Source organism: Hemicordylus capensis, chromosome 2 (genome assembly GCF_027244095.1).
Source record: "Hemicordylus capensis ecotype Gifberg chromosome 2, rHemCap1.1.pri, whole genome shotgun sequence".
NCBI lineage: Eukaryota > Metazoa > Chordata > Lepidosauria > Squamata > Cordylidae > Hemicordylus > Hemicordylus capensis.
This window is the reverse complement of record NC_069658.1, coordinates 63,546,139-63,569,642: the sequence shown is the minus strand read 5'-3', so window position 1 is coordinate 63,569,642 and position 23,504 is coordinate 63,546,139. Positions and strand designations below refer to the sequence as shown.

General features: G+C 46.3%; 1 protein-coding gene across 2 annotated transcripts in view; it reads right to left on the bottom strand.

Moving 5' to 3' along the window:
* ARSK (arylsulfatase family member K) overlaps positions 1-23,504 on the bottom strand; it is a 43,085-nt gene that overhangs the window by 16,958 nt on the left and 2,623 nt on the right. For both annotated transcript variants that reach the window (XM_053295917.1, XM_053295916.1), the window contains exons 2-4: positions 21,968-22,097; positions 17,092-17,251; positions 1,092-1,374 (exon numbers count right to left, since the gene is read on the bottom strand). In XM_053295917.1, coding sequence (XP_053151892.1) covers positions 1,092-1,374; positions 17,092-17,251; positions 21,968-22,037 — 513 coding nt within the window. In that variant the 5' untranslated portion in view covers positions 22,038-22,097. The remainder of the gene's footprint in view (positions 1-1,091; positions 1,375-17,091; positions 17,252-21,967; positions 22,098-23,504) is intronic.

Genomic DNA, 23,504 nt, shown 5'->3' with positions numbered 1-23,504 from the left:
GTAATAAAAATTAAGCACACTGATGGACATTCAGACTAACAAAGCACCAGCATAGCATCAGTGCTTCTGAAGAGTTCTAATGCTGCACTGGTGCCTACATGGGGTGGGAGAGGGATTGTGATGACCTCCCCTTCCCCTGGCAGCACTCTGTGCCAGCTGAAAGTATGTCCCTGAGAGCTGAGCAACCTCCAGGGACATATTTTTAGGTGGCACAGAGCGCTGCCAAGGAAAGGAAAGATTGTCAAAATTTGCTCTGCTGCATGAGTGCTGGAGTTGAGTTAGTTGAACTCTTCAGAAGCACTGGTGCTTCATTAATCTGGATGTCAGCCACTATTGCAGTATAGGGTTTTTTTATGAAGAAACTTATGTTTCTTTTAAAACATTATGATGAATTACTAGACTGAACTTCTATTTAAGCAAAGGGAGTCATGGTAACCAATCTGGAGAATGTTGAGACCATAGTAAAACAGCATCTGGGACCAATACAAATGGAGTACAAATAAACAGGAATAATTAACACCCCCTCATGGAAAAACTGTACCTGTTGGCTTCTTACACAGGAAGGTAGGCGGACTTTTTTGGCTTTAGATAAGAAAGCCAACCACCAGATAATAGAAACAACACAATTCTTCATATTACTTTGCAACAACTCCAAGAAATGCCAGTCTACCAACACAAAATTTAGTCGAACTGTAGGAGGAATATGCTTTACATAAAGCAAGACACAGACTAGCAGTGCAGGGACTATACAGGCAATCACAGTAGTTGTTGAATGTACAAAATAATGTACTACACAGACACAAGCATACACAAAATAGACGAGAGAACGAAGAACAGCAATTTCCGAGGAAAAGGCTAATGTGGTGGCATCCCAGCATAGTCAAGAATGTGTACCACAATTGTATGCATGTTTGCTACTTGGAAGTAAGTCCCACTGTGGTCAATGGTGTTTATTCTGAGGTAAACATACAAAGGATTACATACAAACCACATCTGTAGTTTCAGACTGAATTACACAAAGCTCAGGAGTACTCAGCCCAATAAATGTAACTGTTAAACCCATTTCAAGCTATACAGTATAAAATGCATACCCTTTCAAGCCAATATGGAGATGTCAGAAATGTTGATGATCCATAATCTTCTCCTGAAGAGGGTGAAGGATATGGGTGAGGTAAATTTAATCCCAAATACAGAACAAAAGGTTGTGTTAGATTAGTTGCCGTGCTCTTTATCCAAGTTGCTGCTATGTCAGTAGTCTCCCAGTCTTTTTCCATGATCCTCACATATGTCTTGTCACCTAAGAGTTTTGCCACAGGCCTGCCTTCTTGCTGAAGCAAAAAATCCACATTTCTGGTCCAAGCCTCCACCCGGTTACTGAAAAATAAGAACAGCATTCAGTGCTTGCCATGTCAACATACATATGATGACAGGTAGATAGGCAGAATGTGCACATTCTAAAACATTTATCTTTCATGCACAGTAATTTCATGTCACATGAGCAAGAAGTGTAGAAGGTGCAGGCTAGCCTACAACTGAGATGTTTATTGGCAAAGTTCCCTTTCAGCATCTCCCCAGCTGAACTCCCAACGTGTTTACAATTAATAGGGAAAAAAGCTGGGGCAAGAGCTGCTAAAAGAGAAAGCATTATTCTTTTCTTTGTTTCTGTATGTAATTTATATCCTGCTTCATTCCAAGAGCTCTCACTAGCTTACATAGCTATTTAACATTTCTAGATTTTTTTAAAGGGGGGGGGATATGGGAATGAGTCTCTTTCAGCAACTCTTGCAACATCCTAACTGCATTTTAAATTCAGAGTTGCTGAAAAGGGAACTCACAGATCAGCTCCAAAGCATGTATACTTTTAGATCAAAGGGACAACATTCCAGTTGTCTGTCCTGGAATATTTGTCATAGTTTATAATGGTTTCCTTTCTCACCCTCTTTCTGTGATCTGATCAGTGGCGAGTCGGCCGTGCAGTAGCGAGCATGAATTGTCCCCTTTGCTAAGCAGGATTCACCTTGGTTTGTACTGGGTAGGGAGAGACTTTCTTGTGGTAGGAAACATGAATTTTCCCCTTAGCTAAGAAGGTTCTGCCCTTGCTTGCATTTGAATGAGAGACTACATGTGTAAGCACTGTAAGATATTCCCCTTAGGAGATGGAGCCGCTCTGGGAAGAGTGCCTGTATGCTTATGTGCAGAAGGTTCCAAGTTCCCTCCCTGGCATCTCCAAAATAAGGCTGAGAGAGACTCCTGCCTTTGTACTGGTCATAGACTGTAATAAACCTTGAACTGAACTGAACTGAACTGACTCCTGCCTGCAACCTTGGAGAAGCTGCTGCCAGTCTGTGTAGACAATACTGAGCTCAATGGACCAAAGGACTAACTCAGTATAAGGTAGCTTCCTACGTTCCTCAGGATGGGGACTGGGAAAGACTCCTGCCTGCAACCTTGGAGAAGCTGCTGCTAGTCAGTGTAGACACTACTGAGCTCGATGGACCAAAGGACTAACTCAGTATAAGGTAGCTTCCTATGCGCCTCTTTTCTTTTAGGATTCTATTTATTACAATTTTTTTCATTGCAATCTAACAATTAATATTAGCTATAATGAAATATTTTCAAGTGCTGAGAGACAGAAATCTGACCTTGTTGATTGCAACAGTCATTTCCAATAATACTCAAAGAGCAAGGGTTGACAATGTGGCTGCATGTGAGGCCTTATGCACTAATGTGGCATGCAGATGCTTATAAGAACCTGTGTAATTTTTGTTTAAAATTAAGTTCCTAGCCCTTGTGGTTGGAGTAGGCGATGCAAAGAAAATAGTTCTAGGCAATTCAGTTAGAGAGAGAAACAAGGAAAGCCAAATGGAGAAAGTGATTGACAGGAAATTAGGAAGCTGCATTATACTGAGTCAGACCATTGGGCCATGTAGTGCAGTATTGTCTACACTGACTGGCAGCAGCTCTCAAAGGTTTGAGGCAGGAGACTTTCCCAGCCCTACCTGGAGATGCTAGGGGTTGATCTGGGACCTTCTCCATGCAAAACAGATGCTCTACCAGTGAGCTGCAGCCCCATCTCCTAAGGAGAATATCCATGGTAAAGCATTTGAGGTCTATGCAGAAGGTCCCAGGTTCAATAGAACTCCATAACAGGATGGAGACTTTTCTACACAGAAAGGTGAACAGTAGGGATGTACACGAAGTGTTTCAGTGCTTCTAATTCGAGACGCTGAAACACTTTGAGCTGCCCAAGCCAAATCGTTTCAGTGGGGGGCAAGTGGGCGCTTTAAAAGGAGGAAGTCAGGTCTTACCTGCCCCTTAATCACTCTTCCGCTCCCCTCACTGCGGCGCTGTTGGTATTAAATGCTATGCTGCATGTATGCAGGGCTGCTCCCAGCAGCCCACAGATGGCGTCAGCACATAAATGGCATGCATGCAACACCCTGCTGATCACGCAAGTGATCAGCGCACATGCACAGATGACATTTACAGGCCAACACTGCCCATGGGCTGCTAGGAGCAGCCACACGGTGTGGCGTTTAATACTGACAGCGCCATGGTGAGGAGCGACTAAGGGGCAGGTAAGATCTGCCTTCCTCCTTTTAAAGTGCCCACTCTCCACCCTACTCCTGGATGTGTGCAAAAGGCTTCGTGCGCAAAAGGCACATCCCTAGTAAAAGGGTAATTTTTTAATGTTAAACATGAGCTTCACTGAAAAACTCTAGATACATTGGGAATGGATACATTGGGAGTCACACACACACACACACACACATACAGAGCCAATTTTCTCCTTTATTATACAACACAAAGCATGACCCTCATAAAGCCTCTGTGTAGGTGCCCACAAGTAGCTGTGTCATGAAAAGGAAGGCTGTGATTTTTAGAAATATAAACCACCATAATTCTTACAAGGTACTGAAAGTGCCTCTCCACTCTTACAAGAACTATAAACCCTGCTAAAAAGTCTGCTTGTTTTATAATTGCTTTCATAACTCCCAGACGATGACACCCGAGAAGGAGGGACAAGGATAATATTTACACAGACAAACACCAAGACACTTCTAGAAAGGATTTTAAAAAGTAATAACTGGAGAGATAATTTACTGTTTCGGAAACTTAACAGAACAAAGAGGAGACATTCAAAGAAATAATGCATTTTTCAGAACAGAACATGCCCACATCTTCCCCGCTTTTAGGGTCAAGGAAGGGCAGTTGCAATCATCTATCATGGGTCCATTCCCCTATCCAGATGCTCAGTGAGGCAACCCCAGAATTCAGAGTGTTTGTTCCAGAGGATGGGCCTCTGAGACAAGATAAGAAGTCATCCCTATGAGGATGGGGCTATAGCTCAGTGGTAGAGTACTTGTGTTACATGCAGAAAGTCCCAGATTCACTCCCTAGAATCTCCAGGTAGGGCTGGGAATGACTCCTGCCTGAAACCTCAGAGAGCTGCTGTCAGTCACTGTAGACAATATTGAGCTAGATCAGAGCTGTTCAACTTTGACTTTCCTATAGATGGTCTACAACTCCCATAATCCCTAGCCACTGGTTGCTGTGGCTGGGGATTATGGGAGTTGTAGTCCAAAACCAACTGGAGGGCCAAAGTTGAGCAGCCCTGAGCTAGAGGAACCAATAGTCTGACTCAGTATAAGGCAGTTCCCTATATTCCAGTGTTGGTGCACCAGCCAACCTGCTGTTTCTCAATCTTGCTGCTGGAGCTAATAGGGGTGGTCTTGGAGGTGATGATGGGATCCCAAAGGCTTATTGTCTTAGAACAGTTCAACATGCATGCTGAGGCCCTCCTAGTAGGAGTGGCTCAAGATTTCATGGCCACTATAACAACCATGGGCCAATCTCAACTGTTTTCGGGCCCCACCCACTTGACTCAACATACAGTGAATCTGGTTTTTGCCAACCAGGGGAAAAACTTCACTAAGAAATAAACATGTATGTTTTCCACTTTTTTGAAAATATAAGATTTAGCAGTTACTCGGTTGCATTTCTGACACTATGTGGAACACATGGGTGCCTTGTAAGGCCAAGAAATATGATAGTGGTTGTGTATATATATCCTCTATAATAAAATGGTTAGGTGTAATCCTGTGTCTGCAGAGTGCATGCCCAGAACGTCCGAGAAAGATACGGCCGCAGAGACACGGCGGCCATGTTGGCTCCCGTAAAGGGGGAAGGAGAAGCGGGAAGCGGAGATTGGGGAGGGCAGAGGCGGCAGCGGCAGGAACAGCCCTGCCGCTGAACCGAGAAGGAGAAGCGGGGACATGGAGGGAGGAGGAGGCGGCGGGGGAAGCCCACGTTGGTGCCTCGCTGCTCCTGCCGGCCTGGGATGCCGCCGCCTGCCCTCGGCCAGCGGCTCGCATCGGCACGGCTGAGCCCAGCCGGCCATGGGGTTGCCCACCGACCAGCTGGCGGCGGCGGCGGTGGAGCTTTATTGGGACACGTGGGTGCGCTACCTGGGTGAGTTGGCGGAGCGCGCCAGGCTGGGCAGGGCGCACGACCCCGGGCACGCTGGTGGCCGAGTGGGGCAGCTGGGAGCCATGGGGCTTCCTGCCGAGTAGGCACGTGGAGGCTGAACCCCTGGCTGGAAAACCCCACAGACTTGCGAGTCAGTGGCCTGCTGCTGGGCTCCGGGAATCCTGCTTGAGAGTACAACACGTGCGCACCCACGGGCACCTGCGCGCTCCTAAGCCGCTCATTCGTGAGCAACTCTGATTGCCCTCGGCGAGGCTTCTGGGACCAATTCCGCTTTAAGGTGGGCCCGCAGGGGTTGCCAACTCTTCCCTTGCTGCAGGGCTCCTGTGCCTCTAGCAGGAGCTGCCTGGCAGGCAGGAATTCAGCTTTCCTCTGGGTGATGCTTGCTGTTATGCCGCTTTTAAACTGGTTGGGGAGGAGCGCCTCGGAGGAAGCTGGGCGAGGGGGAAAGGGCGGGCCAAGCGTGGGGAGAGGAAAGACGGCGACAGAGGCCGCCCTACTAGCGCCCGTTATTTTAACGGGCTTGAAAATACTAGTGTGTGTGTATATGTGTGTGTGTGTGTGTGTGTGTGTGTGTGTGTGTGTGTATGTGTGTGTGTATATATATATATATATATATACACACACACACACACACACACACACACACACACACACATATACATACACACACACACACAAATCTGGAAGTAAATTTTAGGTAGTTCGTTGACTATTCACCTAGCACAACACCTAAAATTAACTCCAGCTTTGTGAATATAAGACTACCATGGGCAGAATCCAAGCTAGGTTAGTTATGACTAAGTCCCATTAAAAAAATGGTACTTAGGTCAGTCATCACTAACTTGCCTCATTCATTTCAACTGTGCTTAGTCATGACTAATTTGGTCTGGATCTACCCTGTGTTTCTCTTTCCCATGCTCTTTTCTTCCCAAATATTATTTCTGCTCTGCCCCATATCAGTGACCCACTGCTTTCTACTTTCCCCCTAAATAAGCCATCTACAGCTCAAGTTTTATTCTCCCAGGCAATTCTCCCCCCTTTTTAAACGTCCAAAGAGTTCTCTTCTTCCTTCCTGTCCCCACAGTCCTCAACCACTTCACAGCATAGAAGCTTTGTAGGGTTTTGAAGCTTTATAAAAATCTACCTGATCCTGTTTGACCAAAAACAATAGTGGGAAATGGGGCAAGGGAAGAGTGTGTACACCACAGACAGCAGTGGCTCTATCACACACCTCTATCACACATTCTGAAGAAGAAAAAATGTATCTGAACTTTGACTTAATGTGTGGTGGGATGCGCCAATGTTCACTTCTCTTTTAGCATACACATGCATTTGCCCATTTTCTTGAACTTGATAGGCTGTTAGTGCTTTTTCTAGTATTGCCTCAGCAGATAGTGGTACAAGCTTGAATTCTATGAGACTATATTAACCCTCAGAATTTTAATTACTTGGATACTGCACTTATGACTAATCTAATACCTATCTAAGATTTGACGTGGAAGCAAATTACCCTGCATGGCTGAGGAGTTTGGAAAATTGGAAGCCTGTGATGCCAGCTTAGTGAAGGAAGAATAGAGGCCTAACGACAACATAATTAAGCATTCTACTAGCGAGCACTATACATACCTAGGAAAACCTTAATGTAAATAAAATATAATGTTCCCTTAGAAAAGTCAGTACCCGTATTGCAGACCACGAGGTTTTGGTTGTTATTCATGGCTGCCTTCATTCTAATATCTTCCTCCAAAGACAAAACATTGTTCAAATAATTAGTGTATGGCGGTGTAATGGCTATGGCTAAGGGAGAGCTCAGATCTCTGCTCAATTATGAAGCTGAAAGCCACTTCTATTTGTGGTTCCGCATATGCACAGGTGTCTAATTGACACCCTTTTTCATTATCCGCACATACTAAATGGTTAAAACCCATGTATCCATGGTTCCTAGAGGGCCAGCAGTGACCGCGGAGGTCATTTCCGGCCACCATTTTGTGAAGAGACGCCATTTTGTGGCTCATTCCTTTATAAAAACAACAACACATTTTCCTGCAATTTTTCACGATATGGGGTGGCATTTTGGAGATTTGGGGGGCATTCCTGAGCACATAGGAGCACGTTACAGTAAACAGCTTACATTATTTTCACCTTTTTTGCTTTTTTAGTGTCTTTTTCACTTTTTTGGTCAATTTTGGAACCTAACCCATCCACCCCCACCGCCCTTTCCCATAACATAATGCCTCATTACTCGCTTTGGGACCAATTTGTCCGGGGTGGCTCGAGAGTTCATAGCGGCCATGACGACAATGGGCCTATCCCAAGTGGTCTCGGGGCTGACGCACATTGCTGGTCACACGCTTGATTTGGTCTTTCACTCTGATCAGGGTGGTGTTCCATGGGTGGAGAATCCTGTGATTTCCCCATTGTCATGGACGGACCACCATCTAGTTAAGGTTGGACTCACAATCGCTTCCCACCTTCACAGGGGCGAGGGACCTATTAGGATGATCCACCCAATAAGGTTATTGGATCCAATAGGATTTCAAGAAGTCTTGGAGGGATTTAGTGTTGGCTCTGTTGATGCCCTGGTGGAGAATTGGAACAGCAAAATCACTGGGGCAGTGGACATGATTGCTCCTAAGTGTCTTCTCTGACCTGCTCCAAAACTGGCCCCTTGGTATACGGAAGAACTACGGGGGCTGAAGTGGTGAGGTAGACGACTGGAGCACAAGTGGCAAAAGACTCGGCTTGAATCCGACAGATTGCAACATAGAGCTCATTTGAAGACCTATGCTCAGGTGACACGTGCGGAAAAGAAATGATTCTTTTCTGCCCGTATTGCATCCACAAGTTCACGTCCGGCGGAATTGTTCAGGGTTGTGAGAGGGCTAGTGAGTGCCCCTCCTCCCTTGAATCAGAATCTGGAACCATCAATTACCCGCTGCGATGTGTTTAATGAATTCTTTGTGGGGAAAATCTCTCATATTCGGGCCAACTTAGACTCCGTCTCCACAATTACCTCAGTGTCTGATGTGGAGGTGTCCAGCGACTACTCTTGTGTGATTAGGTTGGATCGGTTCCAGTTTATGACTCCTGAGGATGTGGACAAGCTGATTGGAATGGTGCGGCCTACCACCTGTTCTCTTGACCCTTGTCCGACATGGCTTATATTATCTGGCAGGGGGGTTGTTGTAGAAGGCCTGGTAGAGATTATAAACACGACTCTGAGGGAAGGTAGGATGCCTCCTTGTCTTAAGGAGGCAATTATTAGACCGCTTGAACAACTACAGGCCTATCTCCAACCTTCCGTGGCTGGGCAAGGTAATTGAGAGGGTGGTGGCCTCACAGCTCCAGACAGTCTTGGATGAAACTGATTATCTTGACCCATTTCAAACTGGCTTTCAGGCCAGCTGTGGGGTGGAGACTGCCTTGATCGGCCTGATGGATGATCTCCAATTGGCAACTGACAGAGGAAGTGTGACTCTGTTGGTCCTTCTAGACCTCTCGGCGGCTTTCGATACTATCGACCATAGTATCCTTCTGGAGCGTCTGAGGGGGTTGGAAGTTGGAGGCACTGCTTTGCAGTGGTTCTGCTCCTACCTCTCGGGCAGGTTCCAGTTGATGTCCCTTGGAGACTGCTGTTCTTCAAAATCTGAACTTTTGTATGGTGTTCCCCAGGGCTCCAAATTGTCTCCAATGTTGTTTAATATCTACATGAAACCGCTGGGAGTGGTCATCAGGAGATTTGGTGCAGGGTGCTACCAGTATGCTGATGACACCCAAATCTATTTCTCCATGTCCACATCATCGGGAGAGGACATAACCTCCCTAAATGCCTGCCTGGAGTCGGTGATGGGCTGGATGAGGGATAACAAACTGAGACTGAATCCGACGGAGGTACTCATTGTCCGGGGTCGGAACTCGAGAGATGATTTTGATCTGCCTGTTCTGGATGGGGTCACACTTCCCCAGAAGGAACAGGTACTCAGTCTAGGGGTGCTTCTGGATCCGAGCCTCTCCCTGGTGTCCCAGGTTGAGGCGGTAGCCAGAAGTGCCTTCTATCAGCTTCGGCTGATATGCCAGCTACGTCCGTTTCTTGAGGTGAATGACCTCAAAACAGTGGTACATCTGCTGGTAACCTCCAGTCTGTATTATTGTAATGCGCTCTATGTGGGGCTGCCCTTGTACGTAGTCCAGAAACTACAGCTGATCCAGAATGCGGCAGCCAGGCTGGTCTCTAGGACATCTCGGAGAGACCATATAACTCCTGTATTGAAGGAGCTACACTGGCTGCCGATATGTTTCCAGGCAAAATACAAGGTGTTGGTTATAACCTATAAAGCCCTAAACAGTTTGGGCCCTGGGTATTTAAGGGAACACCTTCTTCTGCATGAACCCCACCGCCCACTGAGATCTGCTGGAGATGTCCGTCTGCAGCTGCCACCGGCTCGTCTGGTGACCACTCAGGGACGGGCCTTATCCGCTGCTGCCCCGAGGCTTTGGAATGCGCTTCCTAGTGAAATAAGAGCCTCCCCATCTCTGACAGCTTTTAAAAAGTCTTTAAAAACACATTTCTTCAACCAGGCTTTTAATTATTGTTGTTTTGATGGTTTTAATGCTGTTTTAAAATATTATTTAAAAATTTTTAAATTGTTGTAATGTGTATTCCCGCCCCCCCCCGTCCGCCCCATTTTTGTCTTAACGAATGTTTTACTTTGTTTTTATTCTGTTGTAAACCGCCCAGAGACATAAGTTTGGGGAGGTATAAAAATGATCAAATAAATAAATAATTAAATAAATTTTGGTTGCTCGCGGTAGTAGGCAAGGAATGGAACCCCTGTGAATGGAGCATTGGTTCACTTACTGTGAACGCTTCTTCTTGCTGCTGCATCCAAGAGTGTCTCCTTGAGTGGGTTATGATTCTCCATGTGACCCCTAAGGCAGGACTATGCAGATTAGTTTTTTAAAGGCAGAGAAACATGACCCCACCCAGTTCTTTTGGACAAGAAATCCAAGAGTACTCTGAAGAACAGAAACATGTAGTGAAAGTAACTATAGCAAAAAAAACACTGAACTAGGAGCAACCCCCCCCCAAAAAAACTTCCAACAATTTGGGAAAAAAACTGATTGTGTCCATCAAAAAGGCAGATTATACCAGAGTCTTCGTTGTTTTTAGGCAAATAATTTAGAGATACCTCCCCCCATCCGAGGGATGGTCCCTACTGAGTAGGCATGGGTGCTAAGAAGGGTGGGTTGAGACGCCCTTGGATGCAGCAGCAAGAAGAAGCCTTCACGGTAAGTAAACCAATGCTCCTTTTTCTGCTGCTGGCATCCAAGGGTGTCTCCTTGAGTGGGGACATACCACAGCCCTCGGCCCAACTGGTGGGGAGCACCCGGGCCTACTTCAAGGGAAGGACCTGTTGCAGCAGCTGCCTCCCCAATGCTGCTTGAGCAGAGGCAAAGGTATCCACTTTGTAGTGCCTGGTAAAAGTTGATGGGGTACCCCAGGTAGCCGCCCTGCAAATGTTTGGAACCGGAGCATTAGTAGAAAAACGCTGCCAAGGTGGTGGCCGCCCTGCTCGAATGAGCAAAAACTTTAGTGGTAGCCCTAAGATTCTGAGAGACACATGCTAGGAGTCACTTTGAGCCACTGAGCTAAGGTGGTGGAGGTTACAGCCTGACCCACGTTTCAAGGCAAAAAGGAAATAAACAATGACGCCATAGTCTGGATGTATTTTGTGCACTTCATGTAGGTCTTCAGGCACCTATGGACATCGAGCTTGTGCTAACCTTTTTCTGCTGGATGAATTGGTTTTGGGGAGAAAGGATAGTAATACCACATCCTGGACATAGGAAAAGGTGAGAATACCTTGGGTTGAAAGAGGGGGTCAGGGATGAGCTTCACTGAATTCTCTGAAAAAATGCAGAGGTTTTTATGAACTGAAAGAGTTCGGAGCTCAAACACCCTCCGTGCTGATGTGACGGCAATCAAAAAGGCAAGCTTTAGGGTTAAGAGGCGTAAGGGGATAGATTGTATTGCCTCAAGGGGAGGGGTCTGTAGAGCCTTTAGGACCATGTGTAGGAAGACGGTGTAGGACCATGTAGGAAAATGGTGCACCGCTGGTGGAGCTAATAGGTTTGCACTTTTGAGGAGGCATCTCAGATGGAGGTGTCTTAGCTTGGAGCGCCTCGATCCCCCAGAAATAAGATCTACTAGGGCGGCAGCATGTCGTTTTAGTTTGTTTGTGGCAAGCCCTTGGTCTTGAAGAAATTGTAGTAAAGCTACTTCATGGTAGCTGCCCCTTTTGGAACTCCAGGTCTTGCAGGCCACTGTCGTGTCAAGCACCTTTGAAAAATAGCCATGCTTTTTCAAGAAGCACCGTTCAGTCTCCATGCGGCTAGCTGTAACCCGCTTGGATCTGGATGGTGCACTGGGCCATGATGGGGTAGGTTCGTCATGCCTGGAATTATCAGGTGATCTGCTGTTGCCAGGTTTTGGATTTCTGAACACCAGGGTCGTCTAGGCCCGAATGGAGCTACTAGTATGACCTGGGCCTTGAGGAGTTTCACCCGTCATAGAAGCTGGGTGAGGAGCAGCATCGGTGGAAAAGCATGCAGGAGATCCTCTGGCCATGGAGATAAGAGAGCATCCACCAATTCCGCTTGTGGGGAGGGGAACCAGGTGAAGAACTGTGGTACCTGAGCATTCTCTGGAATCGCGAACAGAACCACGGACGGGTGGCCCAAGTGGTCCGATATGATTCTGAGGGTGTTCGGGTTCAGCCTCCATTCTCCTGGGAGAATTTCCTTCCTGTTGAGCCAGTCTGCCACTGTGTCCAGGTCATCTTGCACGTGGTTCGCTGTTAATGAAGCCACATTTTGTTCAGCCCAGTGGAAGGGAAGAGCCGCTTCCGCCTGCAGAGATTTCTACCTGGTGCCTCCCTGGTGGTTGACATGCGCTTTGGATGTGATGTTGTCCGTGTGGACCAGTATGTGTTGATTCCGGACCATATGGTAGAATGCCAGAAGCACCAGTCAGATTGCTCAGAGATTCAGCCAGTTTATGCTGTGTTGCTTTTCATCTGCTACCCACTTTCCTTGAACCGACAAGTGGAGACAGTGGACGCCCCAACCATCCTTGCTTGCGACCGTGGTAATAATGACTTGCGGAGGGTCCAGGAACTCTTTCCCCATGGAGAGGTGTTGGGGGTGTAATCCACCATCTCAGAGACTGTAGTACATGGGGTAGAAGGTCCACCTGTTTGGTGGATTTCACGGCAATCTCTGGGTGGTGGGGTAGCAGAGACCATTGGAAGGTCCGCAGCTGGAAACGCGCCCAAGGTACTGATTCCAAGGTTGCCACTATCAGTCCCAGGATCTGGGAGAGAGTGAGCAATGACATGTACTTCTGTACTAAGGTCTGGTGGACTTCTGTCTCCAGGGTGGCTCTGCACTCTGGTGGTAAGAAGAGCTCGTTCTGTACCGTGTCTTTCATGACCCCCAGGCACAGCAGTTGGTGGGAAGAACGTAACTGGCTTTTCTCCCTGTTGATCAGGAAGCCGTGATCCTGGAGGGCCTGTAGCGTGATGTTGAGGTCCTGCTTGGTGGAGACTAAAGGAGCAGGTCAAGTAGGCAGGAGTAGGAGTCGGAGATGTGACTGACCCGTAGGAGTCAGAGATGTGTTATGCCAGGACTTTTGTGAACATGCAAGGAGCTGAGAAGAGGACTAAAAGGAAGCGCTTTGTATTGGTAGTGTGTTTTGGAGTATAGGAATCATTGTAGAGGACGGCTGCTTTGATGTATAGGTATATGTAGACAAGGCTCCTTCAGGTCTATGGAGGATAGGAAGTCCCGATAGTGTAGGGCCTCTGCAATCAACCCGAGAGATTCCATGCTGAACTTCCTCTTTTTTACAAAGCGGTTGAGGTAATTTAAGTCCAGAACCGCCCAGAGGGAGCTGTCCTTCTTGGGTACAGCGAAGATGGAGTAGATGCGCACTCTCTGTTGGTCTGCTGGCACCAGTTAAGAACATAAGAACATAAGAACAGCCCTGCTGGATCAGGCTCAAGGCCCATCTAGTCCAGCATCCTGTTTTGCACAGTGGCCCACCAGATGCTGCTGGAAGCCACAGGCAGGAGTTGAGGGCGTGCCCTCTCTCCTGCCATTACTCCCCTGCAACTGGTACTCAGAGGCACCCTGCCCTTGAGGCTGGAGGTGGCCCACAGCCCTCTGACTAGTAGCCATTGATAGACCTCTCCTCCATGAAGTCATCCAAACCACTCTTAAAGCCATCCAGGTTGTTGGCCGTCACCACATCCTGTGGCAGAGAGTTCCACAAGTGGATCACAAGTGGATCAGTTCCACAAGTGGATCAGTTCTATTGTTTCAATCGATAGGAGGTGTTGTATAGCCTCTTGGAGATCCTTGTGTTTGGAGGATAGGCGGGAGGTTGGGGTGGATAGAAGGTGGTGAGGGGCATTTTGGTCAATTTTATGCAGTAGCCCCACTTTTATTAAGTCAAGAGCCCAACGATCTAAGGTGGAGCCCTCCCAAGTGTGTAAGTGAGAGGAGAGGCGATCATCCAGGGGTGGCCCACCCGAGTCAGGACTGCTGTTTTGGCCTATTTGCCCTGGGTGGCGAAAGAGGTCCTGTTCCCAAACCCGTCTTGAAGGTCTAGATCTGCCCCAGAAGGGACGATGGGACATGAATCCCCGCTCCCTGACAGCAAAGGGGGACTGAAAGCAGCGAAAGGAGTGGAAAAATGTCTCCCTTGTGGGCGGACTCGTTTACATGAAGAGAACGGCATAGCGTTCTTCGCATGTTTTGACTCCACTAGGATGTCTTTTAGGGCTGCATCTCCAAAGAGGTTTTCCTCCCATCAAAGGGAACTGTGGCCAGATTGGTCTTAGATGCAGCTTCTACGCACCAGTATTGTAACCACAGGTCCCAGAGGCCCAGTACTGAAGCAGCTCCTGCCCTTGAAGCAAACCTCATGAAGTCAAGGGTGGGGTCAGAGATGAAGGCCTGTGCCTTGTGTAATTTTAACAGGGTTTAGCGCAATCTTGCCTGGTTAGAAACTGGGTCCTGGGTTAGATCATTCAGCCATATGAGAGAAGCTCTGGCTACCATGGAAGTGGCTGCTGAGGCTCTCATTGCAAAGGCGGTGGCATCATGTGACCTTTTCATATTAGATGCAGAAAAAAGTCCATTCCTCCTTAGCAGACTCAATGAAGTGCAATGAGGAGAGAGAGTGTCATAGTGTTTGATTTGGGCCCAGGAAAAACCATCACACTTTTACTCATAGGCTGTGATTCCTGTGGATTAGGCTGGGTCAAACCTAGAGTATGAATATTCTTGGATATTAATGGGGCAAAGTCCACTGACTGGAAAAAAGTATCCGGGGGGCTTCAGCACCCCGTGGTTCCTGACCATCTGACAACTCTCCCTCCTCCTTATCTGGTTGGTTAGGGTCTGTTCACCCCCAAGGGGTCCTCAGGGTTTTCTGGAGTGAATCATCTTGGAATTGGGCTGGAGTTTTGTTTGGGGAGAGTTGAGAGTTCCCGCCTGTAGGTTGGACAGGAGTCCTGGGTGTGGGCCCCCTAGGGTCTGGCAAATCGTGACCTGCCATTTCAGAGGAACAGTTACTCTTTTTACTCTGCTTAGATCTAGACCTCCCCACTTTTGCCTTTTCAATGTGCTTGTGATTTTTCTTTGGCTTTTTAGGGGCTGGAATCTCAGAAACAGCAGATGCCGCGCTTGAAGAGGGTGACTGATCCCTGCTGCGCCCTTTTCATTTTTAATATTTATTTATTTATTTATAATTGACCATAGCGGTCAAAGGAATGCACTAATAGATCCTCAAACCATGAATGCCATGTAGGTGGCATATCAGGGGGCATTTGATCGAGGAATTGCAGGGTATGAGCAGGCTGGGCAAGGCTAGATCACAATGAGAGCCCCGTGGGAGGGGATGATGTAGAAGAACCAGAAGGCCCAACATTGGTCAAGCTCACCAGCTGAGTGCCTGTTCCAGCTGCAGCACTCCTGGTCACCACGGTTCTGATGGATGTTGTTTTTGCTGCCCCCTGGCCCGATTCTGCACTCCCAGAGGCTTTCGATTGCTGAGGTGCTGCCCTGTGTTTTTCTGGGGCTGTGCCCTGCAGACCACTGGTGAAGGCCACCATCGCAGATATCAGCAGCCACATGCTCCGCAAGGATTCGGGGAGCAGGCAGAAGTCACGGCGCTGGGTAAAACCTGGGAGCTGGCGGTGGGCGGGAACAAGATTGGAGGTTGGTTCCCCCCACTGCCAAGAAAAGTGCCTCCGAGGCAGGAGCCTCGGAGTGCTGCCTGAAAGCTGTTTGGCAGGGCGTGCGCTCTGTTCTAAGCCCGCTTCCTCTGTTGTGCCCCAAATGCCCGACTGAGTGGGCAAAAACTCCGGAGCGCTGCCCATCAGCTGTTTGGCGGGGGCGTGCGGTCTGCTCCACTGTCTGTTTTTTCCTTTTTCTAACCAAACACCTAGTTTAGGAACACCTCCCGTCAGCTAAGCAGTGGGGTGAGCGTCCTGCTGGGAGGCCTCTGCTCCCGAAAGCGAAACCCGGCTTTGCGGCCCTCGTGGCAGCTTGCCGGCTGCTTGGAGGGGCTTTGGAAGGCCTTGCTGTAATTTTCCTTTCTCTAATCTGTAAGTGGAGCACATACCTAGCGTGTTTATTACAAAGGCAGAGATAGTAAGAGGGCTAAGAGCCCAGTCAAGATAGAGGAGAGAGAATGGAGGAAGTGGGGGAAATAGATGAAAAGTTTAGAGAGAAATTTCTTTCTTTTCTTTTTTTCTGTTTTAAAGAAAGGAAGGACAAACAACCAGCAAGCAACGAGAACCTATGAATAAGTATGAGCCAGAAATGAAAGTGAAACAAGATTTGAGCAAAAGCGGAGGAGAACTGCCTTGGAGCCATGTAGGACTAAAAGAACTGGGTGGGGTCATGTTTCTCCACCTTTTAAATACTCTAATTTGCATAGCCCTGCCTTAGGGGTCACATGGAGAATCATAACCCACTTAGATGCCCTTGGATGCCAGCAGCAGAGAATAACGAAGTTTTCCTGTATATGAAGCTTGTTAGAGGATCTTTGCCAAATCATGGGAACACAGGAAACAACCTTATACCGAATCAGACCATCAGTCCATCTAGCTCAGTACTGTCTATACTGACTAGCAGCAACTCTCAAAGGGTTCAGGCAGGAGTCTCTCCCAGCCCTACCTGGAGATGCCAAAGAACTCGAGACCTTCTGCTTGTAAACAGATTATCTACCTGTGAACTACAACCCCATCCCCTAAGGCAGGGGGATGCCCAGCAATATCTGGGGACCCAAGTTTGAGATCCTCTGCTCTAAGGGGGATCTTTTACAGCAGGCAGTGCTCACATGTAGTCACCCATCCAAATGAAAACCAGGGTGGACTCAACTTAGCAAAGGAGACAATTCATGTTCACTACCACAAAGGTTTATTTATACTTGCCTTATTTATATAAGGATACATAAGATAAGTATTAAACAGCATTTTGTACATGGAAGAGCAAGGATCAACAATAATCCATTTTCATTTCTTTGCTCACCTTAGTGAATGATGCCCTGAAGTATAATCTAGTTTTCCATATCGCTGAGTATAGTAGCCGTGCTTTTCCATGAGGTCCATCCATGTTGTGTAATTTGGATCCAAGCCCTTGAAATTATTCCACGACTCCGTCAAGTGAGTGAAAAGGCCACTCCACATTGCTGAGAAAGCATATTAGAGTTTATTACTAATCATAAAGGTACAGAATCATACGAAAATTTCATTTGCATAACTTTCCCATTGATTGTTTATAGCTTTCACTGCAGCTAAGACACATCCTATACATGCTAAGATTTCATAAGGAAACAGGTCTGGCCGTCAAGAGCTTCTTTCTGATGCAGATTTCCTAATGCAACACTGTGCTGGTTATCCCCCTAGATCCATAAGACCCTGAGCAGCCAGACCTTGTTGCCTCTTCAACAGTTGGCTCCTCAAAGGAGCCCTGGAGAGCCAGTGCCCTCCAATGATACCTATTTCTAGAGCTCCCTCTATCAACCTAAAACCCCAGGAGTAGAGGCAACACCATGCCAGAGCCAAGCTCCTGCTCCTGCATTCAACTGCTGCCTTGCTGGACTCAGGCACAGACAGCTGGCTCCAGGAGGCAAAGAGCATTCCAACAGCAAAAGGGACATTTAGAGGCTCTACCACCCACCCTCTCTAATCTTCCTTTCTCTCCAGCAAAAGTCATCCCTGCTTATATTATGTCTGACAGGGGAAAAACTGGAGAGGAGTAACCCATTTTATTATTATAATAAAGCTGCTACTGCCTCTATGCCATTTGTAAAGCACAGGAAACTATCAGTAGAAGTTAAATCGAATTGCAATCCTATATTTTAATCATTGACAAACTAACACATAAGTACCATGATATAGCAAGGGAGACACACAAATGGATACAGGTTCCTGCTAAAGAGTTTAGCAGAAATCTATCCAGAGTACAAAATAATGCCCAAAAAAAGTACTAGGTGGAGGTTGGCACAGTGAGAGATGGCTCTCACACTGACTTTTTTTTTTGCCAAAGTGGCCCACACTTGAAAAATAGTAAAGATTGCTGGGTGTGATGCCCTTCACCATTGCTGGGTGTGAAAAAGTGAAGAGAGGCAAGTTTTTCTTCCTCTTTCACAATAAAGAGAAGTTGGGCTGCTCAACTTTGGCCCTCCTGCAGATGTTAGCCTACAATCCCCATAATCCCTGGCTATTGGCCACCGTGGCTGGGGATTATGGGAGTAGTAGTCCAAAAACAGCTGGGGGGCCTATGTTGAGCAGGCCTGCCTGGTCTAGACACTAGAACCAGGGTCATCCAATGAAGTTGATTGGCAGGAGATTTAGGAAGCACTTCTTCACATGGTTCATGATTAATCAATGGAATTTGCTTCCACAAGATCTGATTGACGGTCACTCGCTTAGATGGCTTTAAGAGAAATTCAAAGAGGACAATTGTATCAATGGCCATTATTCTTGATGGCTATATGCTGCCTCCAGGTTTAGAGGCAGTGTGCCTCTGAATACCAGTTACAAGGGGACAACAGCAGGACAAAGGGGGATGCCTTCATCTCCTACTTGTGGGCTTCCCACAGGCATCTGGTTCATCACTGTGGGAAACAGGATGCTGGAGTAGATAGGCTCCTCTTATATTCACAGCTCTGTGACAGAGTACGTGCTTTGCATGCAGAAGGTCCCAGGTTCAAACCCAGGTACAGCTGAGAAAGACCTCTGTCTGAAGGACCACTGCCAGTCAGTACAGATAACACTGAGCTAGATAGACCAATAGTCTGACTCAGTGGGCTCATTCCTACAACACTATGGGAGTGGATTGGAGGGAAGGCATGCTTCTACCTCATGCCTCCCAGATGACCAGAGTCTCCTTTGGGCTCTACAACTTGAGAGCCCACACAAACACTGCTGCGACATTCTCCATAGCTGAAATCGAGAGCTGGGACCTCCACATATACCACAATGCATTGCAGAACCAGCAGAGAGGCAGCCCTCAGCACTGCAGCAGCTTTTTTCTCCCTGGCCCCACCAGCCAAAGACTCTATGTGGAAAGCTTACTGCCCGGGAGCATTTTAAAGCATGCAACAGTGCAGATGACCAGAAGAGAAGGTAAGGCAGACTCCATTTCCCTCCAAACTAACTTTTAACCTGGGTAGTGAATCTGGGCTACCTAGGTTCGGAACTGCTGCATCGAGAGGCTTCTCAGTTTCCCAAATGACCACAGAACCCTGGGCTAACCCCATCCTATGCAGGGATCTGTGGTTATGAGAACAGGGTCAGTATATGTCAGAGCCATCCATCAAGAGATGCTGTAGCAGTTTCCTGCCCTAAGCAGGAGGTTGGGCTAGAACACCCCCATGGTCCCTTCTGACTCTACATTCTGTTATTCTAAGGCTACTTTATATATCCATCTATAAAATGGGTATGGCAATAGTCTTTGTTCTAACCAATCTCCTACTTTTGTATGAATTACTGAACACCTATACACATGGACATCACCAGATGGAGTATACAGATATCAAATTGATTACATTATTGGTGCAAGGAGGTGGAAGAGCTCAGTTATAACAGCAAAGACATGGCTGGGGGCTGACTGTGGAACCAATCACGAACTGCTCATGTGCAATTTCCAAATAAAGCTAAAGCGGAAAAACAAAGCTATCCAGTTTCCACAAGATGATCTTGAGAATGTTCCCACCATTTTCAAGAAGAACATCAAGAACCGCTTTGAAGTTCTGAACCTCATTGATAGGGAACCAGAGGAACTGTGGAATGAAATCAAAGAAGTTGTTAAGGATTAATGTGAAAAGAGACTGCCAAAGACCAAGAAACAGAAGAAAGCAAAATGGATGTCAAAACAGATGGTGGAAATTGCCCAGAAGAGGAGAGAAACCAAAGTCAAGAAAGATAAAGACCTCAGGAAGGAACTTAAAAGGGAATTTCAGAAAGCTGTTAGAAGAGACAAGGAGCAATATTACAATGACATCTGTAAAGACTTTGAGGATAGAAATAGACATGGAAAAACAAGGCAAGTTTCCAAAAGATCTCTGAACTCAGAGGGAGGTTCCAACCTCGAATTGGTATGTAAAGGGATGCCAAAGGACAGATAGTAACTGATTAAGAGAAGATCAAACATAGATAGAAGGAGTATACTGAAAATCTGTACAGGAGGAATGTCAACTCTAAGATACTCTAGAAGATATTCCCTACTTGCAAAAACCTCTAGTATGGGAAGATGAAGTTAGATCAGCACTCCGGTCATTATCAAGTTGGAAGGCTACAGGAATTGATGTGGCAGGCAAGAGAAGAAGAATCAGCTTTAACCAAAAGCTTTAACCAAACTATGCCAGCAAATTTGGATAACACCACAGTGGCCAACAGATTGGAAGAGGTCAGTCTACATACCCATACCAAAGAAAGGAGACTTAACAGATTGCACAAACCATCGCACAATATCCTTAATTTTACATGCTAGCAAAATAATGCTCAGGATCATCCAACGCAGATTAGAGCCCTAGGTAGAAAGGGAAATGCCAGATGTTCAAGCTGGTTTTAGAAAAAGCCAAGGAACAAGAGACATCATTGCTGATGCACACTGGATCACTGAGAAAGCCAAAGAATACCGGAAAGAAGTCAATATGTGCTTTATTGGCTACAGAAAAGCCTTCAATTGTGCCGACCATAACAAGTTGTGGAATATCCTTAGGAAAATGGGCGTCCCAGAACATCTCATTGTTCTCATGAGAAACCTGTAGTGAACAGGAAGCCACAGTCCAGACAAAACATGGTGAAACAGACTGGTTCCAGATCGGCAAAGGAGTAACACAAGGCTGTATACTTTCTCCTTCTTTATTCAATTTATATGCTGAACATATACAGAGAGAAGCTGTATTGGAAGAAGATTAGCATGGTTTCAAAGTTGGAGGAAGAAACATCAATAACCTGCGCTACGCTGATGACACCACTCTGATAGCTGAGAATGCGGATGATCCGCAAGCCCTAGTAATGAAAGTCAAGGAGCACAGTGAAAAAATGGGACTACAATTAAATGTCAAGAAGACTAAACTAATGACAATGGGCACAGCAACCAGCCTCAGAATTGACACCGAAGACACTGAAGTGGTGGATAGCTTCTGCCTTTTAGGATCGATCATCAACAGTAAAGGATCCAGCAGTCAAGAAATACGTTGCAGACTAGCACTTGGTAGGGTTGCAATGAAGGCCTTGGAAAGGATATTGAGATGCCGTGATGTGTCTATACCTACAAAGATTAGAATCGTTTGGACGTTTCCCATGACACTCTATGGATGTGAAAGTTGGACTTTGAAGAAGCAAGATAGAAAAAGCATTGATGCATTTGAACACTGGTGCTGGAGAAGACTTTTGAGGATACCATGGACAGCCAGGAAAACAAACAAATGGATCATAGAACAAATCAATCCACAGTTTTCACTTGAGGCACAAATGACCAGGCTCAAACTATCATACTTGGGACACATTATGTGAAGACCCAGCTCCCTTGAGTTGACCCAGCTCCAAGTGTATAATGCTGGGGAAAGATGAAGGAAAGAGAAGAGGATGACCAGCAGCAAGGTGGATGGACTCGATTATGACAGCAATGAATGCACCACTGAGAGACCTTAAAGGCCAAGCTGAAGTCGATAGATCATCCTGGAGAGAATCTATCTATGTGGTTGCTAAGAGTCGACACCAACTTGACGGCACTTAATCAATCAATCATCCCATGCTGTATCTATCCTAAGAGTTTAGGGCACAGAGAGAAGATTTGGCCTGATTCAAATAAAATCTTTTGAGCTTAGGTATCATAAAGTAGCATTTTAACAGGCTTTACTCAGGTACTTACTGCTTAAGTATGATCTTACCTGCACGAGAAGGACAACATATCGGAGAATTGGTGTAGGCATTAAGAAAGAGACTGCCATGTCTCTTCATGAGATTTATAGAAGGTAAGACTACTGTTTCATTTTCTGGATGAAATGTCAGCCTTCCATCCTGCATGAAGAGAGAAAAAGGCGTTATGGGAATTACTCATGTTTTCTTTCACATGGAGATGAATCTCTGCAATATTACAAATCACATATTCCACTAAACATCTATTTCAGGTGTTCAGGATGCCAAAGGAAATTATAACTAAAATATTTTGTTGAAAGCCAGACCTTTTCCTGGAGATGTGTTTTCACTGACAGACACTAGCAGCATGGTTTAAAAAAATGCTGCCAAATAAAGGCATATGTACACAAATTAGGCTTTCACAATTTTCACACTATTCTTGTTGCCACATAAACCTTCAGAACATGATCTTATACTTGCTGTCTGGATAATGAACTACTACCACAACTGAATAACTTTACAATGGCATTCTAGGAAGACGATGGGATCATAACGGCCAGTGATAGCACTAGTATAACAGCGATGCATCCACTGTTCCCTCTAAGGAGTGCGCATGTGCACGCGCTCACACATTTTCTGATGTCCGCTCAGTCAATTTTAGATCCTGCTCGGGTTGAATCAGGAAGGCCCCACTCTGAATGCACGTGCGCACACACTGCCTTCATAGTGCTGCCCAGAATAAAACTCATTCAGCACACAGATGGAGGGGGGGGGGGAGAGAGAGAGAGAGAGGATGCATCCCAGCCTAACATGTCATATGAACATATAAAGCTACCTTATATTGTACTGTCCAGAGTTTCAGTCAGGGTCTTCTCTGTCAGATAATTGTTTGAGTATCCATTTTTTGTTGCATCTTTATTTTTACTCAAAGTAAAAATAAAGCTTTATTATTTCTATTTTCATTGTCCTTTTTTTTAAAGAATAATGATCTTTCTTTGTAGTTCTATAGGGCCTTTTAAACTTGTCATACTCCAGCCCTGGTTGCAAAACAGCAAGACATCTTCAGCAATCCTCCATTGAAGGCTTCTTTGGGCAGCGGACACTGGGTGCAGGAGTAGAGCGGTGTTTGCATGTCTCCCCTCTTTCTAAAAGCCCTGTCCATTTGTATCACTCTGCTCCTGAGAGTTGCACAGGGAGGAGAGGGGGCCCCTTTTGGAGGGAGTGGGCAGGGGAGAGATGCAAAAATCTCTCACTCTCCCCAGTGCAAAGAAACCTTCAGCACAGGGACACTGAAGAACGCTTCCTGCAAGTCCTCTTCTGTTGCCAGAGGACTGTGTTGGACGTCAGCCATTTCAATTAATAGGACTTAAGATAGTCACGTCTCATTTATTTCAAAGGTGCCTAGTCATGGCTAATTTAGTCTGGATCCTGCCCACTATATTCATTTCACAGAGTTATTTTTGCAAGCAAGAGTTCAGTACTGTTCTCCCTGGAATGTATCAAAGAGTTCAAAACTTATTCACAGTGTTTGAAGCAGTTACTGAAGTTGATGTATGAACCAGAACTGAA